The 24,964-nt window shown below is 44.6% G+C and overlaps 2 protein-coding genes across 2 annotated transcripts in view; one reads left to right on the plus strand and one right to left on the minus strand.

The window, feature by feature from the left end:
• LOC129381959 (uncharacterized) overlaps positions 1-24,964 on the minus strand; it is a 38,095-nt gene that overhangs the window by 12,065 nt on the left and 1,066 nt on the right. Inside the window, exon 2 of the mRNA XM_055065265.1 lies at positions 17,420-17,505. Within this exon, the coding sequence (XP_054921240.1) occupies positions 17,420-17,505 (86 nt within the window). The remainder of the gene's footprint in view (positions 1-17,419; positions 17,506-24,964) is intronic.
• LOC126519083 (sulfate transporter-like) overlaps positions 17,441-24,964 on the plus strand; it is a 138,734-nt gene continuing 131,210 nt past the window's right edge. Inside the window, exon 1 of the mRNA XM_055065264.2 lies at positions 17,441-17,521. Coding sequence (XP_054921239.1) covers positions 17,479-17,521 — 43 coding nt within the window. The 5' untranslated portion in view covers positions 17,441-17,478. The remainder of the gene's footprint in view (positions 17,522-24,964) is intronic.

Here is a 24,964-nt window from a genome sequence, read left to right on the forward strand (position 1 = left end):
TCTTCCTGCCAAGGATGGGTACTAGCCACTGTTGGGAAACATCGTGCTGCTTGAGGCAGCGCCGGAGGTTCCTCTAGATTCGACTGAGATCACAGCTTTCACGTGAACTGACCCAGTTCTGTCACGTGTGCGCCGCTGTATTTTGCAAGGTTGGCCGTTCTGGAATTGCGGAGGAGTTGCCACCGGAATTCCGCCCATTTCTGGCTAGGAAGAGCGAACTGTCAACCTATAGAAACTCAATGCTGTGGGGACCTCGCGTTGTAACTCCAGGTTCCGCGCAGGCCCAAGTCCTAGACACCCTAGACACTGTGCACAAGGAGGTAGTAGGGATGAAATGTTTTGCAGGCACCACAGTATGGTGGTGCGTGCAAGAACGTTATCTAGTGAGGCGAGTCTAGCAGTGCTATTGGAGGAATTAGAGGGCAGTCAATAGGATAAAATAGGGCTCACTGAAGTTAGGAAGCCAAAAGAAGCATATACAGTGCTAAAAAGCGGGCAATTTTTCGGGGGAGTGCGGCCTGATCCCGGTGACCACAACTGGTAACGCACTCCCTCACCAGAGCAGGATTGGCCACCCTGGTGCAGTACTCGGCCACAACCTCCTATATGAATACTACAATCAAAGCCCGGCCCTCAGTCCCCAGCAGCTACGAAGCAACTGTCCACGGCGGTTGTCAGACCTGCGACGCGGCAGATGGTGCTAAGAATCCCTGGTTCCGGACACGAAGCCATTGGAATCTGAACCTGGCAACGTTTGCCGCGAGAACGTTATCTAGTAAGGCGAGTCTAGCAGTGCTATTCGAGGAATTAGAGGGCAGTAAATGGGATATAATAGGGCTCAGTGAAGTTAAGAGGACGAAAGAAGCATATACAGTGCTAAAGAGCGGGCACATATTGTGCTACCGGGGCCTAGCGGAGAGACGAGAACTAGGAGTCGGATTTCTGGTCAATAAGAATATAGCTGGTAACATACAGGAATTCTCTAGCATTAACGAGAGGGTGGCTGGTCTTGTGAAACTTAAGACGTAAAAAGCGAAGGTTGTACAGGTCAACATCCAGTCAAGATGACCAGGAAGTCGAAAGCTTCTATGAAGACATTGAATCGGCGATGGGTAGAGTGAAAACAAAATACACTATACTGATGGGCGACTTCAACGCCAAGGTAGGCAAGAAGCAGGCTGGAGACAAGGCAGTGGGGGAATATGGCATAGACACTAGGAATAGCCGGGGAGAGTTATTAGTAGAGTTTGCGGAACAGAATAATATGCGGATAATGAATACCTTCTTCCGCAAGCGGGACAGCCGAAAGTGGACCGTGGAGGAGCCCGAACGGCGAGACTAGAAATGAAATAGACTTCATACTCTGCGCTAACCCTGGCCTCATACAAGATGTGGACGTGCTCGGCAAGGTGCGCTGCAGTGACCACTGGATGGCAAGAACTCGAATTAGCCTAGACCTGAGGAGGGAACGGAAGAAACTGGTACATAAGAAGCCGATCAATGAGTTATCGGTAAGAGGGAAAATAGAGGAATTCCAGATCAAGCTACGGAACAGGCATTTCGCTTTAACTCAGAAAGAGGACCTTAGTGTTGAAGCAATGAACGACAATTTTGTGGGCATCATTAAGGAGTGTGCAATGGAAGTCGGTGGTAACACCATTAGGCAGGATACCAGTAAACTATCGCAGGAGACGAAAGATCTGATCAAGAAACGCCAATGTATGAAAGCCTCTAACCCTACAGCTAGAATAGAACTGGCAGAACTTACGAAGTTAATCAACAAGCGTAAGACAGCTGACATAAGGAAGTATGATATAGATAGAATTTAACATGCTCTCAGGAACGGAGAAAGCCTAAAAACAGTGAAGAAGAGACTAGGGATTGGCAAGAATCAGATGTATGCGTTAAGAGACAAAGCCGGCAATATCATTACTAATATGGATGAGATAGTTCAAGTGGCTGAGGAGCTCAATAGAGATTTATACAGTACCAGTGGCACCTACGACGACAATGGAAGAGAGAATAGTCTAGAGGAATTCGAAATTCCACAGGTAACGCCGGAAGAAGTGAAGAAAGCCTTGGTAGCTATGCAAAGGGGGAAGGCAGCTGGAGAGGATCAGGTAACAGCAGATTTGTTGAAGGATGGTGGGCAGATTGTTCTAGAGAAACTGGCCACCCTGTATAAGCAATGCCTCATCACCTCGAGCGTACCGGAATCTTGGAAGAACCCCAACACAATCTTAATCCATAATAAAGGGGACGCCAAAGACTTGGCAAATTATAGACCGATCAACTTACTGTTCGTTGCCTACAACGTATTTACTAACTTCGTCGCAAATAGAATCAGAAACACCATAGACTTCTGTCAAGCAAAGGACCAGGCAGCATTCCGTAAAGGCTACTCAACAATAGACCATATTCACACTATCAATGAGGTGATAGAGAAATATGCGGACTATAACCAACCCTTATATGTAGCTTTCACTGACTACAAGAAAGCGTTTCATTCTGTCGAAACGTCAGCAGTCGTGGAGGCATTACGGAATCAGGGTGTAGACGAGCCGTATGTAAATATACTGACAGATATCTATAGCGGCTCCACAGCCACTGCAGTCCTCCATAAAGAAAGCAACAAAATCCCAATAAAGAAAGGCGTCAGGCAGGGCGATACCATCTCTCCAATGCTATCCACAGCGTGTTTACAGGAGGTATTCAGCGACCTGGATTGGGAACAATTGGGGATAAGAGTTAATGGAGAATACCTTAGTAACTTGCGATTCGCTGATGATATTGCCTTGCTTAGTAGCTCAGGGCACCAATTGCAATGCATGCTCACTGACCTGGAGAGGCAAAGCGAAGAGTGGGTCTAAAGATTAATCTGCAGAAAACTAAAGCAATGTTTAACAGTCTCGGAAGAGAACAGCAGTTTACAATAGGGAGCGAGGCACTGGAAGTGGTAAGGGAATACGTCTACTTAGGGCAGGTAGTGACGGCGGATCCGGATCATGAGACGAAATAATCAGAATAAGAATGGGCTGGGGTGCGCTTGGCAGGCATTCTCAGATCATGAACAGCAGGTTGCCATTATCCCTCAAGAGAAAAGTGTATAATAGCTGTGTCGTTCCAGTACTCACCTACAGGGCTGAAACCTGGAGGCTCACGAAAAGGGTTCTACTTAAATTGAGGACGACGCAACGAGGTATGGAAAGAAGAATGATGGGTGGAACGTTAAGGGATAAGAAAAGAGCAGATTGGGTGAGGGAACAAACGCTAGTTGATGACATCTTAGTTGAAATCAAGAAAAAGAAATGGGCATGGGCAGAACATGAAATGAGGAGGGAAGATAACCGATGGTCATTAAGGGTTACGGACTGGATTCCAAGAGAAGGGAAGCGTAGCGGGGGGCGGTAGAAAGTTAGGTGGGCGGATGATATTAAGAAGTTTGCAGGGACGACATGGCCACAATTAGTACATGACCGGGGTTGTTGGAGACGTATGGGAGAGGCCTTTGCCCTGCAGTGGGTGTAACGAGGCTGATGATGATGATGATGGCAGTATGGTGGCCGGGCATCGACAGTCACATCGAACGCAAGGTAGCTGGCTGCTAAGTATGCCAATAAACTCGGTGAGCCACCAGTAAGGCACCGGTGCACCCATGAGAACTTACGAAAAATGCCTGGTCGCGGTTGCACACATCGACTATGCGGGTCCCTTTGAGGGGAAGGTTTTCTGCTGGTCACCGATTCGCATTCCAAAGTGCTGAAAGTTTTCGCGATGAAATCAATAATGACCAGAGCAGTACTAAAAGAACTTCGGGGGATGTTTTCTCGCTTGGAATTCCCACAGTGTGAGTGTCGGAGGAGGGTACTCTATTCACCTCAGAAGATTTCGCCAAGTTAGTAAGAAAGAACCAGATCCGGCACATTACAGTCGCACCCTATCACGCGTCCTCTAATGGATAGATTGATAGGATGGTACAGCAAACAAAAGAAGGGCTACGTAAATTGTCCAAGGGAGATGGGCAACTAAGCTGTCTTGTTTCTTATTGGGCCAGCACATCTTACCCAGTGCCGCTATGGGGAAGAGTGCGGCCGAACTTCTGATGGCGAGACGACTGCGATCAACCATTGACCGTCGGTATGAGAATTTCACATGGATGGATCATCCCTACAGCGCTCCTTTCTGAACGGCTCTCAACGTGTTCGGGAGTTCTCTCCTGGCGACGCTGTATATGCGCGAAACTATCATCCTAGCACGAACTGGGCTCCCGGGGTCATGGCTTAAGTCCCTGGACCCCTATCGTATGAAGTTCGTCTGTCCGATGGTTGCTTATGGCGAAGACACGTTTTTCAGCTCTGTGAACGTGCCATCCTACTGGACCTCGGTGGACCTAAAAGTGACACTTGTGTGGAGACCGCCGATGGTGATCAACCATCTCTGGCTTGCCAGGACCTATTAATGCCGGGGTGACTGAAAATTTCAAAGGTGACGTCTACTCGTCAGCCCCATCCCCCGCGTAGACGCGACGGTCCTGCCATGCCTGGAAGCCTTTCAGAGGAGCCGAGCTCTTGGAGCCAACATGCTAGAACAGAAGCTTCTAGGTACCCTCAACGTGAGAGAAGACCCCCTCGGCGTTACCAGGACTGTGTTCCGTAAGTGGGAAAGGAGGTCGTGTATTCAGCAGAGAAGATGGTTGCCAACCGTGAGCGCGAGTAGCGCCACGTTCTAGGGACTTGGGGTCTCTCTACGCTCGTAAATAGCCGCACTCTGCTGACAATAAACTGCTATCCATATTTAACAGTTAATGACTAAACTACTTGCAGAAACTTGCATGATAACAAAGAAGTTCGAGAACAACTTAAGGACCGCGCAAAGAGCTGTGACATTAAAAATGTTAGGCGTAGCTTTTGGAGACAGGAAAAGAAAGGTATGGCTCAGATAGCAAACGGGGGTAGCCAATATTCTAGTTGACATTGAGAGAAAAAAATGGAACTAGGCAGGCCAGGTAACACGCAGGGTAGATGACCGGCAGACCATTAGAGTAACAGAATGGATGCAAAGGGATGGGAAGCGCAGTCTCACAAGCAAAAATTAAGTCGGGTGGTGAAATTAGGAAATTACCAGGTGCAAGTTGGAATCAGCTAGCTCGAGACAGGAGTAAATATAGATCGGAGGGAGAGGTCGTCGTCCTCTAGTCAACATGAAGATAGGCTGGTGCTGGTGCTGCTGCTGCTGCAGCTGATGATGATAATGATCATGAAAGGTGGTCCTTAGGATTTTGGGTCTGCTGTAAAGCGTTAACACCAACTGGTATTTCGCGTGCCACTTGCTCAAAGGCCAGTGCTACGTCTGCGGCAGGTCTGTGGTCGCAGCGCCCTGCTTTTCAAACAAGCGCGTCTACGTCTTCGAGAACGCGCAGCTTCTGAAGGGCAGCGTCTTGAAACGCTAGCCTGCACGAGTGAAGATGCGAGAATACTTGGCTTAACAACATGCCACTGTGCGATAGTGCATGGTAACGCAGTTGCGCTTATGGTACCGGTACCACTGCACGGCGGTGCCTTCCCACAATCCTGTTTCTACCGCTCTGGTATACTGAAATGTCATTGGGATCGGCGCCCTACGAAAACGGTCATACACCAAGAAATCCTGTTGAGTTCCAAAGGAATGTAGAACGCTTTTAAGCCAATCCGCAAGCCATCGAAGCATGTTAGGCTATAAGTAGGTTAGGTGCTTGTGAATGTCGGCACGGGACTAATTTCAACATACATCGCAAAGGGTAATCTTTCTAGTTGCCTTTTTAAACTTTTTTTGGCCGAACCACAAATGGGAGCTAAAACTCTTGTGTCAGAGAGCAAACCATGCAAGTGCGAAAAGATTGTCGAGTATATTGCAGCTACCATAATGGCCACTGTTAGGAAAACAGTTCCTCGCAAAGCTTAGCTGCATTAAACGTTATTCACATGTGCTAGTGCACATTTTAACGGCAAGGAGTAGCGCAGTTTTTTGAAGTAATAGTGTTATTCTTGTGACATGCATTCTAACACTAATGCAGTTACAGGTGAACGCTGCTTAAATGTGATAGCCTTTTGTACTCACTGAATAGCTAGTTTGCAGAGATGTGTAAAATCGACCGTTTAATTTCGTAGCGGCTGCAATCACCGAAAGCAGCTGCCATGTTTTCTATCTTAAATAACCAGCTGATTAGAAAGAAACGTACACTTGTACAAGTATTTCGACGTGATATTTTTTTTAATATAGAAAGGAGCGGCATAAGCAAACAGTGTCCTTTTTATGCTGCGAAAAACTCTCACATTTTGCATTACCACCTTCAACACACGACATTAAATGACCAGATGTGTATATCGACTCTCTTGTTTCATGTAACTAACTCTGGAGTGAAGGTAAAGGTGGGCCGGTACTTCCGATGAATTGTTGCTAGCAAAACACTATCCTGTGACCTATGTCATCGGGTGACTTTTACAGGCCGATGAATAACACAGCCACAAAACTACCACCATCTATTGATATTCTAATGTTGTCGGTTAAAAATATTACTGCTAGCTCAGTTGGATAGTCTGAACGAAAAGGAAACTGACTTGGAGGAACAGTGTCAAACTTTGTCAAATAATTAGTCAAACGCGTGACCATAAGTGTCCAACCATTTTCCAGAAAAAAGGAAAGCTTTGGATTGAGATGATATTTCGAGATGAGGCATCTGTCACCTTTCTTAAAAAGAGGGTTTAGCTTCGCTTTCATTATTACGGTCGGGCAAGCAGTTATTTCAGTAATGTTAATCATGTCCGTCAATCATATTTGTCACAAGTCAAATGTGCTTTTACTTCATGTGAGCGGCGTGGAAGCCATCCTGCCCTGCACTTGGGTCGTTCATGGTACGGATGACAGCGAATACTTATTCGGGTGAAACAGGTTAAAGAAAGAAGGTGTGAGGCAAACAAGTGCATAATAAAATAAGCGGGTCAAACGAATTGAATTCCTGTACTGAGAATGAGTTGTCTAATGCATTTGCAATGACAGATGGGTTGTCGTAGTTGTCACCTTCTGAGTTAATGTTGGATATCAGGACTTTGCCGCTAGGCTATAGTTCGTCTCTTAATTCGTCTGTAACCTGCTCGTGAGCCTATTTTATTTCGCTAATAATTTTCACCCCACACACTGAGTACGCTGGCCTGCTTGAGACCCGTTTCACGTGGTCCATGCTGATACACTTAAGCATATTCAATCACCTGAAGGAAGTTTCGTTCTAAGGACGTTCGACCGATTTGCAACTACGCGCGACGTGCAGTGAGACCAACAGCGCTTGCTAAGCGGACGATGATAAAATCCCCTACTGAAAATTGACTTCGTGTTTCCCATACAGCAAAACTAGGGAAAGTACTGCGGACTAAAAGCTATGTAAGTGTAGCTTGAGTGCGCCTGAGGCCCAACATAATTAAATACATGGCGCAGAAACAAAAACGCTGTCAACAATCAAAACATTAACACGATACTTAAATATCAGATTCGATTCAAATGGATAGAAATTAAGAGTAAACATTCACATATAAGGTTTCAACATCTCAATCACCAAATTTGCGAATGCAAGTTGCAATAAATGCAATAGTCTTAAGTTCCCTAGTAAACCATTTACATAAAACAGGAAGGCTTATATACTGCATATTATAAAATATTCCTTAAATTCTTTGAGTGTGAGGGTAAATATGTTGCTTTCATTGGTTTTGTATTTAGGATTGTTGGCATCAGGAATTGCAAAACTTGATTACCATAGTTCGTTCTGGTTCGAGGAACGGTCGACTTTGCAGCGCATGTAGCACGAACTACTTCATCCTTTAAGGTTATGACAGCAAGAGATTTCGGAAACTCAGCCTCTGCATGTGGTGAAAATTAAATGTACCAAAGTAGCTGATATTGAAAAGTATTGGAAATGCGAATAATAGTATACTAAGCAAAAAATATATAGTCTGTGCTGTATAGCTAATACTAGCAACGTGTCTCAAGGCTTTTATTTTTTTTAAATACTAGTCGTCTGTCAAAGTTAGTTTTTGATGTCGTGCCCCACACCAAATGACAGTAATTAACATGTGATTGAAAAACCGTATGCTAGATTGTTATCTTTAGTTGCGTTGGGGAAATCGAAACGACATGTTTTCGGGGTGATGGGGCCAATCAAGCTGCAAAATGCAGCTTTGTTGCCATCACACTTGATCACATCAATGTGTGCTCTTATGTGTACCTGCCATGTGATTGAATAAACTCAAACATCTAGGAAGAAAGCCCACTCGCTGACAACTTCTCTCAACTTTTTTTTTTCAGTTTGGTAGCGGTGCGCAAGCAGTCTACAAGTTCGCTCACCCAGTCGTTTTGCGCAGATGCTGCACGTTTCGCCAAGGAGCAAGGAGCCGAGGGACGACTGACTGCACCGTCTGAGTCAAGGAGCAGCGTAGCTTCATGTGCAGACGGACCGAGATTTCATCTCGTTCAGAACAGTGTCGAGATCGCTGATTCAACGGCTCGGCTTCCCAGCTACTTGGTCTATCCCCGCACAGCCCACCAATCAGCGTGGGAGGCTCGTACCTGCTGCCTTTACAACGGATGGCATCAAGGGCGGCCGCTCCAAGGTCGATCCAAATAGGTCGCGAAGTTTAGGGCAAAAAGCAATTCAGTATAAATAGTCACCGACATCAGCAAGAGTGGTTATGGGAGCAGCGATTGAAGCGTGGCAATGTTTGGAGGGAACAAACATTGGGAAATAAAAAAGCGTTGTCTTAATTTAAGCGAGACACAGTTAGATTCGTTCAACGAAAATAAACTTCCTGGTCAACTTTATATATTCGTGACGAGGTAAGAAAATACAAGTTTATTTAATTTTAATATTATTAAACAATACTTTTCTTTTCAGCGCCCATCGTTTCAGGGGGCGTTGACGCCGCTATCACTCGGAATGCAATGTACCTCTCGAAATTAGCAGAAAGGCGTGCTCGTAAAGTTCCCCTGTTGAAATACACCTCCCTCACACGTTGTGCTTTCTTGCTTGTCGAAGTTTGTCTGAATTTGGTGACGCGGGTAGCTTCATCGCTTCTTAACCGGTTAAGTCAAAAGTAGTGAGTTACGACCGTCACATAATTGGGTAGTTGTTTTCGTGCGGCTGCGCTGGGCGACGGGCTTGGCATCCGACGATAGGACCAGCACTACACCTACAGCTTTCGTCGGCCTCCAAAGAAAGTATGTTCTGTGCAGGAGTGCGATTTCGACAACCCTATGACTGGGCTTTTCCTGCATCGCTTTCCGCGCTGAAAGCTCGAAACCTCCATTAAGTCGAATGACTGGGCATTTTAATACATAGCCCTGAAGGCAGGCAAACAAAACAAATTTCGCGGCTTCGAAAAGAAAATGACATCACTTCTGTTTTTCAACGGACATGGCGTCATATTATTTTTTCTTCCGCCGGAAGTGATCCATCCCCATCCAGATGGCGCTACGCCCCATGAACGGCCGATGAACCGCTATGTTTTGAACGTATGGGCTCCTATGGAAGCTTCGCTACTAGGTATATTTACCTTCGCAGATCAGTTTGGCAGCGGTGTGCAAGCAGTCTACGAGTTCGCTCACCCACCCGTCTTGTGCAGGTGAGACTTGCGCGTTGTTGAAATAGTAGTCACTTGTTCACTGCTGCCAAACTTCGACTGTATGTGTGCATGTAATCTCTAAGATTGGCTGGTAATGCTAAGGAAATTATGAAGTCTCTCGAAGACTTCCAGTGAGAAATCAGATAAAAGTTGCGTAGTGTGAAGAACAGTGTTAAATTTTGTAGTGACACGTGTGACAAACAAAGGCCATCGGCGCTATGTGAAGGCACTTCAACAGGAAATTGTCGAGCTGATTAGGACCAGTGAAACCCTGCAAAATGAAAACAAGCTCTTAACGCGGAGAGTTGAAAAGCTGCAGCAGTATACCAGGTTAAATAACTTGGAAATAAAAGGCATCAAGTCAGACGAGAATCCTGTTGACATTGTCAAGAAAATCCGTGACGCTGTTAAAGAACCAGTTGCTAACCATGACATCACACGTGTCCCTGGATGCCAACGAGCAAGCCAGGCGAGACCTTGGTTCGGTTTGTTCGGAGAGATAAGCGTCATGCGTTTCTTGCTAAGGCCAGGAAGCAAAAGGTAACAAATGACCAGCTTGGCTTATCTGGGACCGACAGCGTTTATGTGAACGAGCATCTTACTCAGACTAAAAAACATCTGCTTGGTGCCGATATGGCCCGTAAGAAAGAAGTGGCATGGAAGTTTGTCTGGACGAGCGGGGCAAAGGTTGTCGCGCGGAAAGATGAACACATGGACACTGTTAGGATTCAGGACCTGGCTGATCCTGGCGAAGATGACTCGATAATAGCATTGCGTTTGCAGTGTGCTCATCACTGCTCACTTATCACGATGCTTTTTCCACCTCCCTGTACTAGGTAGAAAACAGATCATCTTAATTTTAGCTTTAAAAGTACCAGTAAAATATATTTTTCGGCTTTTCATTTAAATATATGTAGCATGAAAAACAAGCGCGACGATCTTGATTTATTTCTAGGGTCGCCATCGGTGGAGCGTGATGTTATATTTTTTTCTGAAACATGGGGCCCTATAACGTAAAACTATTCCAATATGTTTTTATTCCAATCTTCTGACGTCAAATTTGCGCAACCGCCGAAGCAAGGATCGGGCGGTCACCCGCAGGGCTCTCTTAACACACCAATCAAACGCTCTCCTCGTTTATAGGAGGTCACTTTTGTTTGCTTTAATAACGAATAGCATTGCCTAGACTGAGCAGCTTGTCTTATCTAATTGGCTGACAAGAAGTGAGGAGCATGCTCAAGGGGAGAGGGATTCGATGGGGCCGAGCCAGTGCAATGAAAATCAATAACCGGATCAAGAAGGTGGTGCTGGCGTCGGTGGTTGGTCCGCTATGCCTTACTTAGCTTGCGGTGGCTCGTCGAAAATCGCGGCGGCATACAACGGAAGTTTAAGAATGACGCTGAAACGAATCCTCAGCAAAGAAGATTTGGCAGAACGAGGTCGTAAACGGGCCGAAAGTGCTCGAAAACGTTATACGGCCACGCAAAAACTTTTATTACACGCATTTAAACCTATGCTCTCCGGGAGGTGCGAGTCGCCAGTGCCTGAGCGATCGGCGTCAGCCATCTTTTATTCCTTTCGGGACGGGGCAGCCTGCGGCTATTCAGAAGAAAATTCAATTTTGTTCGGCATATTAATGCATCTTTATCGCGTACACGTCACTTTGACGCGTGACTTCTCGTGGTTGTGTGATGCCGCGTGGCAGGCAGGCGAAGTGGGTGCAGCCCGAAAACTTTTAACCAATAGCCGAGGGCGAATAGCGAAAAGGGGTCGAATCAGAAATAACTATTTTTCTTTCGTTCGACCAAATCATGCATAATCAGTGTGTACACGTCATATCAGATGGGAAGCTATCACGGTTTTCGTGACGTCGCGTGACAGACAGGTTAAGGGGGGGTTGTCCAACAATGTTTTGACCAAGCGCGGAGGGCTGATTGCAAAATTGGAATAGAAAAGTTTGGAATAGTTTTACGTTAGAGCGCCCATGGTTTGTCCCTGATGGTGACGAATGTTGCTTCGATGACTATACATACAATGGTTTATCAAGGCCCAATGGAAGAGGTGGTGGCCTTGCTGTATATGTTAAATATGTCATTCGCACTCTGTGGTTAGCGATGTTACAGTCACAAATCCCAACGTTGAGTGCTTAGCTATGTCCTCACAGAATATCATCGTTGTTGTTATGTATAAACCCCTTCAGGGTAACAAATCACAATTTTTTTAGTTCTTGGAAGGCCTTTTTACTTTCCTCGACTCTACTAAACTACCTTTCATTTTAATGGGGGATTTAAACGTAGACCTATTATCAGATGACCCTCATTCAAGGAAATTGCAGAGCCTAATTTCTTCTTACGCATGTATAAACTATATCACTTTGCCTACTAGAACAAGTTTCAGCACGGCTACTTTATTAGGAATCTGTATCTCATATGTTCAGCCGCCACACAGTGAATGTGGTCTATTATCCTTAGATTTTAGTGACCATTTGCCGATATGTTGTTTTATAACTCGCAGATTAGACCGAGTAACAAATGCCGTTAGGGATATGACCAGAGATTTTAATGATGTTACTCTCAACGAGTTTGGTAAACTAATCGAAGGTACTAATTGGGAATCTATATACGAGATATGTGAAGTTAATACAGCATTTTCTGAATTTATTGATATCTTCTTAACCCAATATAACGCAGCTTTGCCACAAATATTTAAAAATTAATGTTAGGAGGTTTAAGAAGCTTTGGATGAACAAACCACTTTACGTAATGATAAGAATTAAAAATAGAATGTAACATGAGTTTCTCCATAGCACAGATCTAGCTCTGCTTTCTCAATTTCAACAATTTAGAAATAAACTTCACAAAGACTTATAGAATGCTAAGTCTAATTACTACATGAGCCATTTTTCTCGCATTCAAAATAATAGTCGCAAAGTTTGTCGAGAGGTTAATAACATGAAAAATAAAAGAAAATGGACACTACTTAGTGAGATAATCACAGCTAATGATAAATTAACTGGCCGTGAGCTTTCAAATGCCCTGAATGACTACTTGATTAATGTCGGTTCACCAAATCTTCTTACGCAAGCTCCGGTTGATAGTTCTATGGGCCTCACTACTCCATTACTGAATTCTATAGCACTCGCACCAACAACCCCTCAAGGAGTAGCTACATTAATCTTTTCTTTAAAGGATGACGTATCCGCTGGATATGACGATATAAAAGTAATTCCCCTAAAGTATGTATGCACCGTTAGACGCTATGTCTTGTCATCCATTATAAACCTTATGTTGTCAACAGGTGTCTTTCCGGACAAATTAAGATTGGCTCGAATGGTAGCAATATATAAAGGTGGTGACATAAAGAAACTGTCTAATAACCGAACTATTTCGGTATTAGTCGTTCTATCAAAAAATTTTGAAAGCGTCATTAATTCCAGGATAGCCAATTTTCTGCATAAATACAATGTCATTGCTGATTCACAGTATGGGTTTATAAAAAATAGGTCGACGGAACAAGCGCTGATAGTTAAAGACAAGATAATATATAATATTGTATGTAAGAAATCTACTCCTGATCTATATTTAGATTTTCGCAAGGCCTTTGACTGTGTAAATCATGATACTCTCCTTAAGAAGCTTTGTGACTACGGGTTTCGCGGTATTGCTCTGAACCTGTTGAGAAGTTATCTGAGTAATAGGTCCCAATACGTACGAAGAAATAACATCTCCGATACACAGACAATAATGCATGGTGTTCCGCAGGGTTGAATACTAGGGCCTTTATTATTCATTACATATATCAATGACCTAGCCGATATATAAAATTATCCATATCTTGTAATGTACGCTGACGACACAAACATTTTCTTCCCGCTCATTACACGCCCACCAAAGCATGGTTAACACTTTTTAACTGAAAATTCATGATTGGTTACATGCAAATATGCTTAGTTTAAATATAAATAAAACAAAATATATTCTTTTCAAGCCGATCAAGACCGTGGAACGTCAATCTACACAGATTCGTCATGATAATACAAAGATCAATCAGGCTTCTTCTCAAAAATTTCTCGCCGTGTGGCTTAATGAAAAATTTTCTTGTTCTATACATATCTCAAAACTCGCTTCTGAACTAAGCAAAATTGTTGCTCTGGTTTTTGGGGTTTCTAAACTCTTGCCTGTTTGGTTAAAGGTGTCAATGTATAACGCACTGTTTCGCTCAAAACTGTCATATTGTAATCGTCTATGGGGTACGACTACGACTTCAAATTACCATAAACTACTACTGCTACAGAAAAAAACCTTGCGTGCTATTGAGGGCAATTACGATGCACAACAAAAATTACGTAAACAACTCTCGTTTTTTGAACATCCCATACTAGAAGCTGTCTAAGTGTGTTATCTACAGCTGTTGCAATACATTCATAGAAACCGTTTGTACTGTGTTACTGACAGTACTATTAATTACAACCTTCGTGAGGTAAAACTACGAGTTCCGCGAACGCGCACGAATTATGGTAGGCAAAAGCTAAATTTTCATGTACTCAACGCCCTCAACAAATTTCCCTTTACTGATAATTTCTTTTTATCTGCAAATGTGTTCAAGAAAAACATGAAATGACGTTTGATTTAAGGCGAAATTCAAATGTAAAAAATCTAATCTACCTCCTCTCTATCTATGTTGCGGACAAGTACTGTAGTCGCATTTTTCGTCTCTTAATTCACCAGTCATACATGCATTGTATTTTTGCGTGTATGACTGAGTGCTTGCGTGTTACCTTGCACATGTTTGTCTTGTTCCCTAATTAAGTTTTACTGGGCGCATTGTAGCGTTGTTTTGACATACGCGTCGCACCTTCTATGCACATTTTTCTAGCCTATATATTATTACTACCAACTGTATGGGTACCGGGGCCTCGTCAGGCCTTACCGCCTTCTGTCCCGGTCCCATATATTCCTTGAAAAGAAGAATAAACGTCACTTCAATATGAGCTATACAATTTTTCCATTTCATTAAGGAATCAAAAATAACTCCAAGTGATTTAAAACTTCTAGTTCTATATATTCGACTACTGCAACGGACAAGGTGATTACTACCATGGACTAGACAATTTGCAGGTTGAAAAAAAAAACAGCTTTGAGTTTTTTCTATGTTTATGTAAAGTTTATTTGCCTTTGACCACTCAATCAAACATTCAGGAATAGGATTACCTCTGCCTACAAGCTCGTGGTGGATGTAGCTGCTCAAAAATATGCTTGTGTTGTCGGCATAAAGAATGAATTGTGGATCGCTAGACATATTAAAATAATAATGTAAATATTAAAAAGAAAAATGCCGCGAAGGTTACATGAGGAACACTACATTTATTTGATTGCAGAGCCGATAACCTACCATCATCGACTGCTTTGTTGCGTTTACTTACATGCGAGCGAAAAATATTAAGAAAAGAGTGACGTATGCCATGCTTTTACAACTCATAAATTAGGATCTCAAGATTCAAAAGATCGAACGCCTTTGCAAAATCTATAAATATACCTGCTGTTACTTTTTTCATATCAATCTTTGGTGAAGTAGTTGCTTGTTGTCGCAGCAAGGTAGACTCGGTCGATTTTCCTTTACAAAATCCGAACTGTAATTTTGTTATCTTATAGAGTGTTTATAAAAATCTGCTCTGCTAACTAAACTTGTATCGAAAATATTTTGAAAACAGTGAAAGAACAGAATTGAGTTGGTAATTAGATAAAATATTCTTTTTATCACCTTCGAAGGTAACAGACACTTAATAGGCTTTATTTTATTAGGGAATGCAGCAGCTGCCATACATACATTGAATATATGGACTAAACAATGAGCTAAGAGATCAGTGACAAAGTTAATCGGTTTAACTAGTAGCGTAGCGTATTCTTTTGAGGACGTTGATCTAAGGTTTATCAATACCGAAAACAACTTTTTGTTATCTGTGTCATTAAAAAGTGCAGATTCACTCATTACATTTTAAATAAAACTTAGCGCTTACGGATGGCACCCAGAATGTACAAAGCTTGTAAAAGAAACTCAGTGCCCTTCCCCTCTCTGAAGAAGGATCACCAGTGAAGCTGTGTATGTGGGCCCCTTAATGGCGAACTGCATCTCCGCCGTAGATCGGTCCGGCATTGCACTATAACTAGGATCGGACCATGTATGGCGAGTTTTTTTCTTACCACGCTAAAACGACCAGAATTGGATCGTAGAAGGATACAGCTTCGCTGTAAATTGCGTTAAATTTGTCGGTGAGATCTGCCCTGGACACGGCATTAGCTTCAATGTTTACCCCACCAAGGGCAGTTCCTTTACTTTGCCTTAGAAACGTGTCATTAAAATGTTTTCAAAGAATGTCTGAGATATTCGGCTGTTTTTATCAAAGAAGCGGTTGTGAAATGCGGATTTCGACCTGCGAACTTCTCTGTTCAGCTTATTATGGTAATACTTGTTATGTTCGGGACAACAGGAGCGCGGGTAATTCTAAAATGTTTCAAGAACCTGCACTTGGGCTTAATCCTCTTTACATGTTCAGGAGCTATACACGGCGTACGTAATTTGACGTTAACAACGGTTGTTTTCCATTGGAAACGCTTTTCATTGATTCATTTTACCGTAGCAATGAATGACTCGTATGATAGATCAGGTTTGGAACAAGCAAGAACAGGGCACCAATTGTCATTAATCAGACAGTCACAAAAAATGCCGACAGCCTGCTCAGACATACACTGATAAGAATATACATCAAGGTTATACTCTCTAATTGCGCACTGAAGTGAAACGTTTAGCGCGATAGCAATCACATGGACACTCCAGGCGAAATTTTATCGTTGGCGTCGCCATCGCCATCACCTTGATGTTCCGTATTAAGTCTAAGTGCAATAACATCGCGGCAGGGCACCGGATGCTGCGGGCGCGAGCAAAAGCTTGCGAGGGTGAGCCGAGAACGATGGTGGCTTGCTGCATTGGTAGCTTCTCGGACTCGCAATGGAGGAAGGCGGCGAGGATGCGCGTCGTCTTCTCACGCATGCAACGGGGTGATTAGGGAGATGTGCACAGGCTAGAAATGGGGGAAGGGTTTCGGTTAGGGCGCATCTCTTTTACTACTCCAGCTGCGGTAGCGGAGCACAAACGTGCGCGTTCTTGGAGGCAATCTGTGCTTAGTTCGAAGGCAAGCCGACCGGAGATAGCTGATGGCTTCGTGTGCGCTGTGTTCTCGTAAGCCTTGTTCCCTTTCATGTCAAAGGCAGCACGAAGGAACATTCGCTCGCCGCTGATGCCACTCTTTATCGTGCCAGCTTTCTAAGAGTTATTGTCCGCGTTCAGCGAGTGAGCTGCGTTCGTATTTCCTTGTGTGGGGGGGAAGACGTGCTTCTTAATTTCGTTAGTAAGCGAATGTTTCCAGCAGTTTTTATAGCTGATACAACGACTAACCTTACTTTCTATATCTGTCTAACGATGAGCTATCGCAATAAATGTGCTTAGCCTGTAGGGCGAAACTGTGACCTGTTTTATTCCAGGCAGTGCACGGCCCTGTCTTGACGTATTCACCAAGAATTTATGTATAGGCTTTCACAAGGACCATTAATGAGTGGAATAAGTTTCCTGCAGATTTGGTTCGCCGGAAGACTAATGAGGCCGGAAGACTAATGAGCCCCCGAATTGTTGCGAAAAGTGGGGTTGCGAGTATATCTCTAGTATTTGAATGAATACACAAAAATTTAATTAGTGGGGTCCGTTTTTTTTTTTTCGCTTACAGTATAGGACGCAGACGTAGACGACGGCGAAGACAACGAGCCCGAGGATCACCGTCCACATGAAGAAGTTCATCCACCACCCATTCCTGCATGGAGAGACGAGTAGGTGCTCAAGTCAAACTATCGGTACTTGTCGACAGCACCTTTTCCTCAGCCTCTTCGCCATATGTTGTATAATGCGAACATGTAGCATGCGCGTATAGTCTACTAAGGTCTACCGTTAAAGCGTGAACTTTAATGGCGGCGCTATAGAAAAACACATATCAACATCGTTTCGTAAAGTATTTTTTCTAAATTTTAGTTCCACAAATTTCTTTTTCTAATACAACATACAATGAAAGAGAAATGAAGGTGAAAGATTATTTTTAAAATGTCTTGTTGTAAGTACCACGCCGATACGTCACTGTGACGTCACAGATTTCATAGTATGTTTCTGAATTTCGCCCACTGTGGTTAATTAAAATTTATTGTAACATACAAATGTCGTTCTCTCGCTGTATTATAGTAGAGTGGACTCCACCATGACTTATAACAATTAACTCGGTCATAGGAGTCGTCGAGAAAGTTCATCACCACAATACGTCTGTCATGACATATTTTGTTTATGCGCGCTTTCTTGCTTAAGTGCTTGTCATGTCGCCATTAGCGTACCTTTCTCGACGTTGCGGAAAAGTAATTTCCAATGCACTCTAACTTATCCTTCTGTTGAGTGGTCTTCTGAAGAAAAACTCAACCATGCGGTTATTAAGTCAACATAACCAGACGATTTGTTAGCACTTATCGGAAAAAAGCACGATATATAATCCTTTTTAATCACTTGGAAGGACTACCTTTCTAAATATAAAAAGTGAGTGGGCATTCATAACATCTTAAAGATAATTTATTCCAGGGTTGTTACATTGCATTCATTTAACCATGGCTATACTTTGCCAGCTTAGGCGCAAGCCACACAAATAAGCTTCGCGTAGCACATCGAGATTCTCCCGTCTACCAATGCAGTGATAACGCGATGAACGGCAGGGTGTCTGAAATAAATGCTGGTGTAAACGTCTTATCATCTTAATGACAACGCACAAATATTCCGGCTTTTTATGTTTCGCAGAAGAGGGGCGAAACCCTTCGAAGTTTTTTTCCAAATAACTGCAATTGCCGCCATCAGCAATCTCGTGCTCGCCTGCGTCCTTTATGTATTCGGTACCGGAATAGGGATTGCTTCATTAAGGTGTACGCTTCGCTGAAGCACTCTACCGCTAAAAGAACTACTCTTAAGAAAACCTTGTATTATGTTAGCGCAAGATCCGTTGCTGCAAAACAGCACAGTTGGCGCAACGTGCGCCCTCTTTTCTATTTCAGCGGCCCTGTAGACAGCCAGAACAACGGAACATCGCGTGTTAACGCGAATGAATCACTATTTACTTATTCATTTCCAGCTGAAAGCAGCGCTAAGCTGGCTGGTTACGCTGGCACTCATAACCAGACTTCAGTTTAGTTGAGATTAAATGCAAGCTTATTTCATCACTTATTCCCTATAAACAAGAGCAAGAAGTATTCGCACTATTCGCAGTGAGACAACAGACATGGGTGCCACTGACTTTGAGAACGCAATTTGGTAGCGTACGTAAGCATTACGCATATTAAGCTCGCCAAATAGCATACGTAGGCCACAAAAACCTTATAGCGTACGGAGCGTACGTAATGAGAAGAATGGTGTTTCTTTGCGTGCAGGGGTCAATACACTTGTCTAGAACGTGCAAACCGCGTGCTTCGGGCTGTGCTGATAACATTTAACGATGACACTTTGTTCGAAACTGGCCGTATGAGTACATGGTCATCTACATGCACTAGATTGCCTTCTCTCGTCCTGTTGATTACTTTACGCGATGGTCCCTACTTTGGCCGTCAAGGTGAAGCTTTAGTCAAGCCTCTTGGTCTCATAACACGAGGCATTCACGTTTGCTTTGATACGCTATTTTATTATTTTAATTTCATTCGAACTCATGCGTTTGGCCTGTTTGCACATCACGCCAGTACCCTTATACTCGGCAATACGGATTTTGTTTACTCAGGTATAACCTAGATTCCTTTCGCTTGGTTCCGTTTCTTTCTTGTCATTTAGCGTTAATGCCAGACGATGTGAGTGATAATGTCGGCAGGGAGCTGTTGTGCCGTGCTGTCATCTGATGTCATAAATATCCCACGCTGCCACTGTTGTATGGAGGGCCCGCATGGTAGAGCCGCAATCTCCATGTCCGTGCGTTTGTATGAATTCGTTAGGCCAGTCCGGCGTGACCAGGCCACCTGTGTACGACCAGTCAGTTGTGATCAAGTCACTAGTGTAACAGCCAATGGCGTGATGCAACCTCTCCTGCAAATGCTATAGAAGTCGAATAAACGCCACGTTTGTCAGGCCACGTCACAGGGAAGAATCGCCTCCGCAACTGCACTGCGTCATCCTCCCAAACGCTATGCCTCTCCGTTGGTCTGCTTCTGGTACGACGCTACAGAAGGATGACCAGTACTAAGAAGAATCTGCCATGCCTCAAATCTCTTAAGTGACAAGGTTACTTATCTACGTCACTTCACTACTACTTCCGCGCATGACTCCGATGTCTCTGCTAATGTTTCAGCTGGCACCGGCCTAGGCCTTCTTGCTTCTTTTACAGCCATCTTCGGCGTCGCCATATAGCTTTCGTCCTTCGGATTGCCTATTCCTACTTCGACATGCAACGCCAAGGCATGACGTCCCTCTTGGCAAACCTTCCTCCGTTCCACAACTTACATCCGTGGTACAGAGGGCAAAATTTTTTACAGGTACACCTGATGGCGGCCGGCTAGAGCGGATGGAATGACGACCGTCCAGCGTTGCTGCTCATCAGCGTATTGGGCAGGGAAGGCCAGCGGAAATATTTCGAGGCTGAAGAGCAAGTTGAAGCCCAATCAACAACTACAACTGCAAAAGGTGGACGAAATGTGGCCTAGATGACCATTACGTCATCTACGGAGGCGACGGCTACGTCTAGCGATTACAAGAGTGTATTCAGACTCTTCGATCTCGTAAACTCGTACATTACAAACATTTTGGCGGAGAGACATTTTTTCACAAGCCGACAGTAGTTGCCAGGAGAGAGTTTCATGTAATACTTCACGGCCCTCAAAGAGAAGTCACTCGCTCGCAAATTCAGCGCTACGTACGTCGGTTGGATCCGAGAACAAATAATTGATGGAGTCATGAACCCACATGACCGAAGCAAGTTACCATGTTGCAGCGAACATCTGCCCTTGGATAAGGACGAAGAAACCGGTCAAGTGTTGGAAGCGATGCAGAAGGCTAACCAAGCGTTCTGCTACACCGAGAGCGTCAAGCGCCAAGCATGCGGCAACGCCAACAGCGCTCAGCACGGCGACGCGGGGTCCGGGTCAAGATGGCCAAGACCTACCAACCGGAAGGACGGGACGGCGTACCTAAAATGGCCACGCCTGCTGGCACACCTGCCCGACGCGTCAGCAGGATGGCGTTCGAACCAAGGATAAACGGACGAACGAAAATCGTTTAAGTTCTACGGACCAAATCCGTCCAGTTTACCACTGTGGCGACTTTGGAGCCTTAGCGTCTTCAAGAAATTGTCCGGCCAGGAACAAAACTTACAACTTCTGCAGAATGCAGGGACACCAGGGTAGGTATTTTGGAGGAGTCCACGTAGTGGACATTCTCATTCGGCCGCTGGTGATTGTCTGGGGCCGCTGGTCTCCTCCTCGCTGGTACATCTGCGTCCAATCAGCAGCGGCCGAGATGGACAGTCCACTAGGTGGACTCTTACGGAATACACCCCCTAGTTACCGTGTGTCGGAAGAAGAAACAAGGCACATCGCCAGTTCAAAATGTGCTCCAGTGCAAGCAGATATCCAAGCCGCATCGATTCCCTTTGTGAACACTTCCAAGCACCAGGGAATTAAGCGTTTCAGTGGTCACTGGTCACAACAAACACGTGCAGCTTCTAGTGGATGCTCGAGCTATCGCGTCACTCATGACGAAGGACTTCAACAAGTTCTTCGATCAGAAGTATCAACTTTTGAAAACTTCGATGGAACTTCGTCAAAGGGCACATTGAGATACTTGCCAGTTTTCAAACATATGTTCAACACCAAGGTAAACAAGCCAGCGTCAGATTTTACGTGACCTCACATTGGTCTTCACAATTGCGCCTCGACGCTATCCAGCAACTTGGGCACAACGTTAACGTGTCGATTGGCGACTCATGTATCTGCCCAAGTTCCTGCAGGCGTAAATCTGGGGTACGAGCATCTCTTGTATTGCGACCTTGGGCTCGTTAAGGACTGGATCCACCGGACCACACGGCCACATTGCATCGTGCCGGTGTCCATCATGCTGTGGCGGCTACCGCAACAAGTCGCCAACAAGTTACGCCGACTGCAAAATGAGGACGTATTCGTGATGGTCCGCAAGGAGGCTGCTACTGAAGTCAGACAAAAGGTGACCCAAAAGCAGGACCAGGCTAAGCTGTTGTGGATGAGCGTACAGGGGCAAACCGACTCAGATCAAAGTAGGCGATGCGGTTAGAGTAATACTTCATAAGGGATGGTCGTTCAACTACAGTAAGCCACTTGCAGTCAAGGAAAAGGTTAGTCCTACAGTTCTGCTAAGCGATGGAAATAAAGGGAACGCATCAAAGGTAACATGTATTCGTTTAAACATTTCATCCAGCGACAGATGGCTATGGGATGGTATCAGACAGAGATTACTTACTCTCTGACGTTGACTTAGTCAATAATTTCAATACTTCAACAACAGGTAAGCAGTTGGCCAGGTATTCTGTGCAGACAGATTCCACATAGGCAAAAGCATTACCCAATCCAGAGGGAGAGTTAGACGTTCCCCAGGATCAACCCTCCTCAGCATAGAGAAACGTACAGTGTTTCAACACAGGAGATGGAAATGGTGGGAACGGGACTTCAAAGCGGGATACTTGTCGCGACTCTCTAAGTAATACTGCAAGTAAACCACAGGGGACACGAAAAGCTCCGGCCTGGCTTCGAGACTATGTGACATAGACTGATACAGCATGTGTCGTCTCCTGCTGCCCTACTTCTTTGAGGCCTTGCAGTATAGCCGCAGTAGACATGCCTGAAGTGTGCAGTGTGAATATTGCTCAGAGTGGCAGTTTATTCATTACATTTTCTTCATTACCTGTTGTGTCCTTAGCATGCTGACGAGTGTGCAGAACATTTTTTTCACATTTGCAGTTTCGTATCGTGCATGTTTATTGTTTTACACTTTTGAATTATTCTACGTGCATGGGTCTTTCATTTTGCGTAAAGTTATGAAGTTCCGGGCGAAAGATGCAAGCTCTGCATTTTTTTACACTGTGCCTTACTGGTGACAACGGAATTCTCATATGTATATTAAGTAGGTGAATGTTTCAGCTCGTCTGCATATTAATTATATATTGCGAAGAGCCGCTTATGAAGCGCAGCTCTGGGTTGTTCCGCAGTGAACTGTTGATGATCGTACGCACAGAGGCTCAGTTCTAGCCCATGTATATTACAGGTAATCTTCATGCATAACAGTCTCTGCAGCACATGGTTGTGCTAGTATTTGTTCAAATGTCATGACAACTGTCGCTTAATAATGGGAAGTGCACTGCGTATACCTACGGCACACATCTGAGCTGCATAACCCCCTTTCTTATTACTACAGAAGTAACTCACTCTTAGACGCGGTACATTATATGAGCAAAATGTGTGCATTTTCCAATGAATAGTTCTTCGTGTTCATTGATATCTGAAATATATGTAAATTGCTATATGGAAGCAATAATTCTCCCATGGGGAGACGATGTTGTCTCGTCGTGTCCTCTGGTGTCACAAATAGCACTCCCTATCCCATTGTTATCTGCAATGTCCGCATGATGGATCCGTGATCTCCATGTCTGTGCGTTGGCAAGAATTCATTAGGCTAATCAGGCGTGATCGCGGCACCTGTATAACAGCGCATGGCATGGTGCAAGTTGGTCTGAAAATGTTATTTAAGCTGAATACACGCCACATTTTCCAGACCCTCTCACCCAAGAGAAGCGTCTCCGCCAACCTCACTTCATAGAGAAAGAAATTCAACAAGAGGGGCACTCGGCGAAAATTGGCAATATAAAACACGTCGCGCCTAGTGGCAATGCCATCCGTTAGCTGACGCGAGCATCGGAAAAAAGAATGTACATTCAACCTAGGCAACATTTTATGTTTTATTATTTCCCGCTAAAACTAAAAAAAGGTTTTCGCATAAATGAACCTATACTTTGCAAGTTATTTTTCGAGCGTTACCTAGTAACAAGCTAGCGGCACGCCAGACGCACCATATGCATGCGCCATACGCCAGACACGCCACTGAAGCGATCGAGGCCGGCTGCGCATGTGAAGTTCACCTGTACGGCAACCTGTTTCTTTTGGAAGTAGCCTGCTTGTTGGACTCCCGGCGTACCCTTGCGTTCCTTGTGCAGTTCGACACGGCGCCACTGCACTAGTGGACCACGGCAAGGTGAGAAATATTGTTTGAAAGTCTGCGACGCATTTCAAGCGATTTAGGCTTGAACGGCACCGAACCGAGACTTGTGAGGCAGTTAGCGAAAAACAGCTTGGCTTAGTTAACTTGAGCTAATGACTCGTACTCGGAGATGTTTGCGACGCTTTCTGTAAGCCCTAACGTTATTTTACCTTTCTCGGTAGTTCTTGTCACGCTCGCCGCGCCGGGCCTTGTGACGCGGTTAGCGAAAGGCAGCTCGGCCATCTGGCACCGCTAGTTTCGCGTGTACTCAACCTTACTGGGACAAATCCTGGCGCATTCCCTGGCCCCAAACATTGTAGTAATCTTGTTACTTTTGGGGATACTTTTGAGATGCGCTCAACGCGCCTGGCGTTGTGACGCAGTTGGCGAGAAGCAGCTCGGTCGTGGTGAGAAAGTAAGTTTGGCGTGGTGCTGAATCTCAGTGGGACAAGTTTGCGGCGCTTCTTGTGGGCCTGCAACAACATAAACCTTCTTTGGGTACTCACGCTTGTCGAAGACGCGACGAGTGATTCCCAGGAGGGAAAACAGTGCAGTGCGTTGCTTGCTCCGCGAGAACACGGAAAAGATAACGCCGAGGAATTCAATGACCAAGAACATAGAAATTGTGTCTCCCGAACGACTGAAAACAAGTTTTGCACCCACGAATTTGTCTTGCGTGCGAGCAGGGAGAGTTCTGCCAGCGTCTAGCTTCGTCTGGCTGAGAGCTTGTCCTGTGGCCACTTCTGTGTATGTAGTTCACCGTCGAGCGTCGGCTGTTTGCCAATTTGCTTTGGAAACAAGCGGTCACCCCTTTATTTGTGCTCTTAGAGTGCAGAAAATAATGACCGGTAATTGGGAATGCTTGAAATTAGACGTTTTCATATTTTATGATATTTTGGGATGACTAGGGCATTTTCTACGCCATGTGTACGTAGAAGCGAATTGCTTTGGTTTGTAGTGCCGCCCATTGACAACTTTCGCACGCTTGG

This window comes from Dermacentor andersoni, chromosome 10, assembly GCF_023375885.2.
Source record: "Dermacentor andersoni chromosome 10, qqDerAnde1_hic_scaffold, whole genome shotgun sequence".
In the NCBI taxonomy this organism is placed as follows: Eukaryota; Metazoa; Arthropoda; class Arachnida; order Ixodida; family Ixodidae; genus Dermacentor; species Dermacentor andersoni.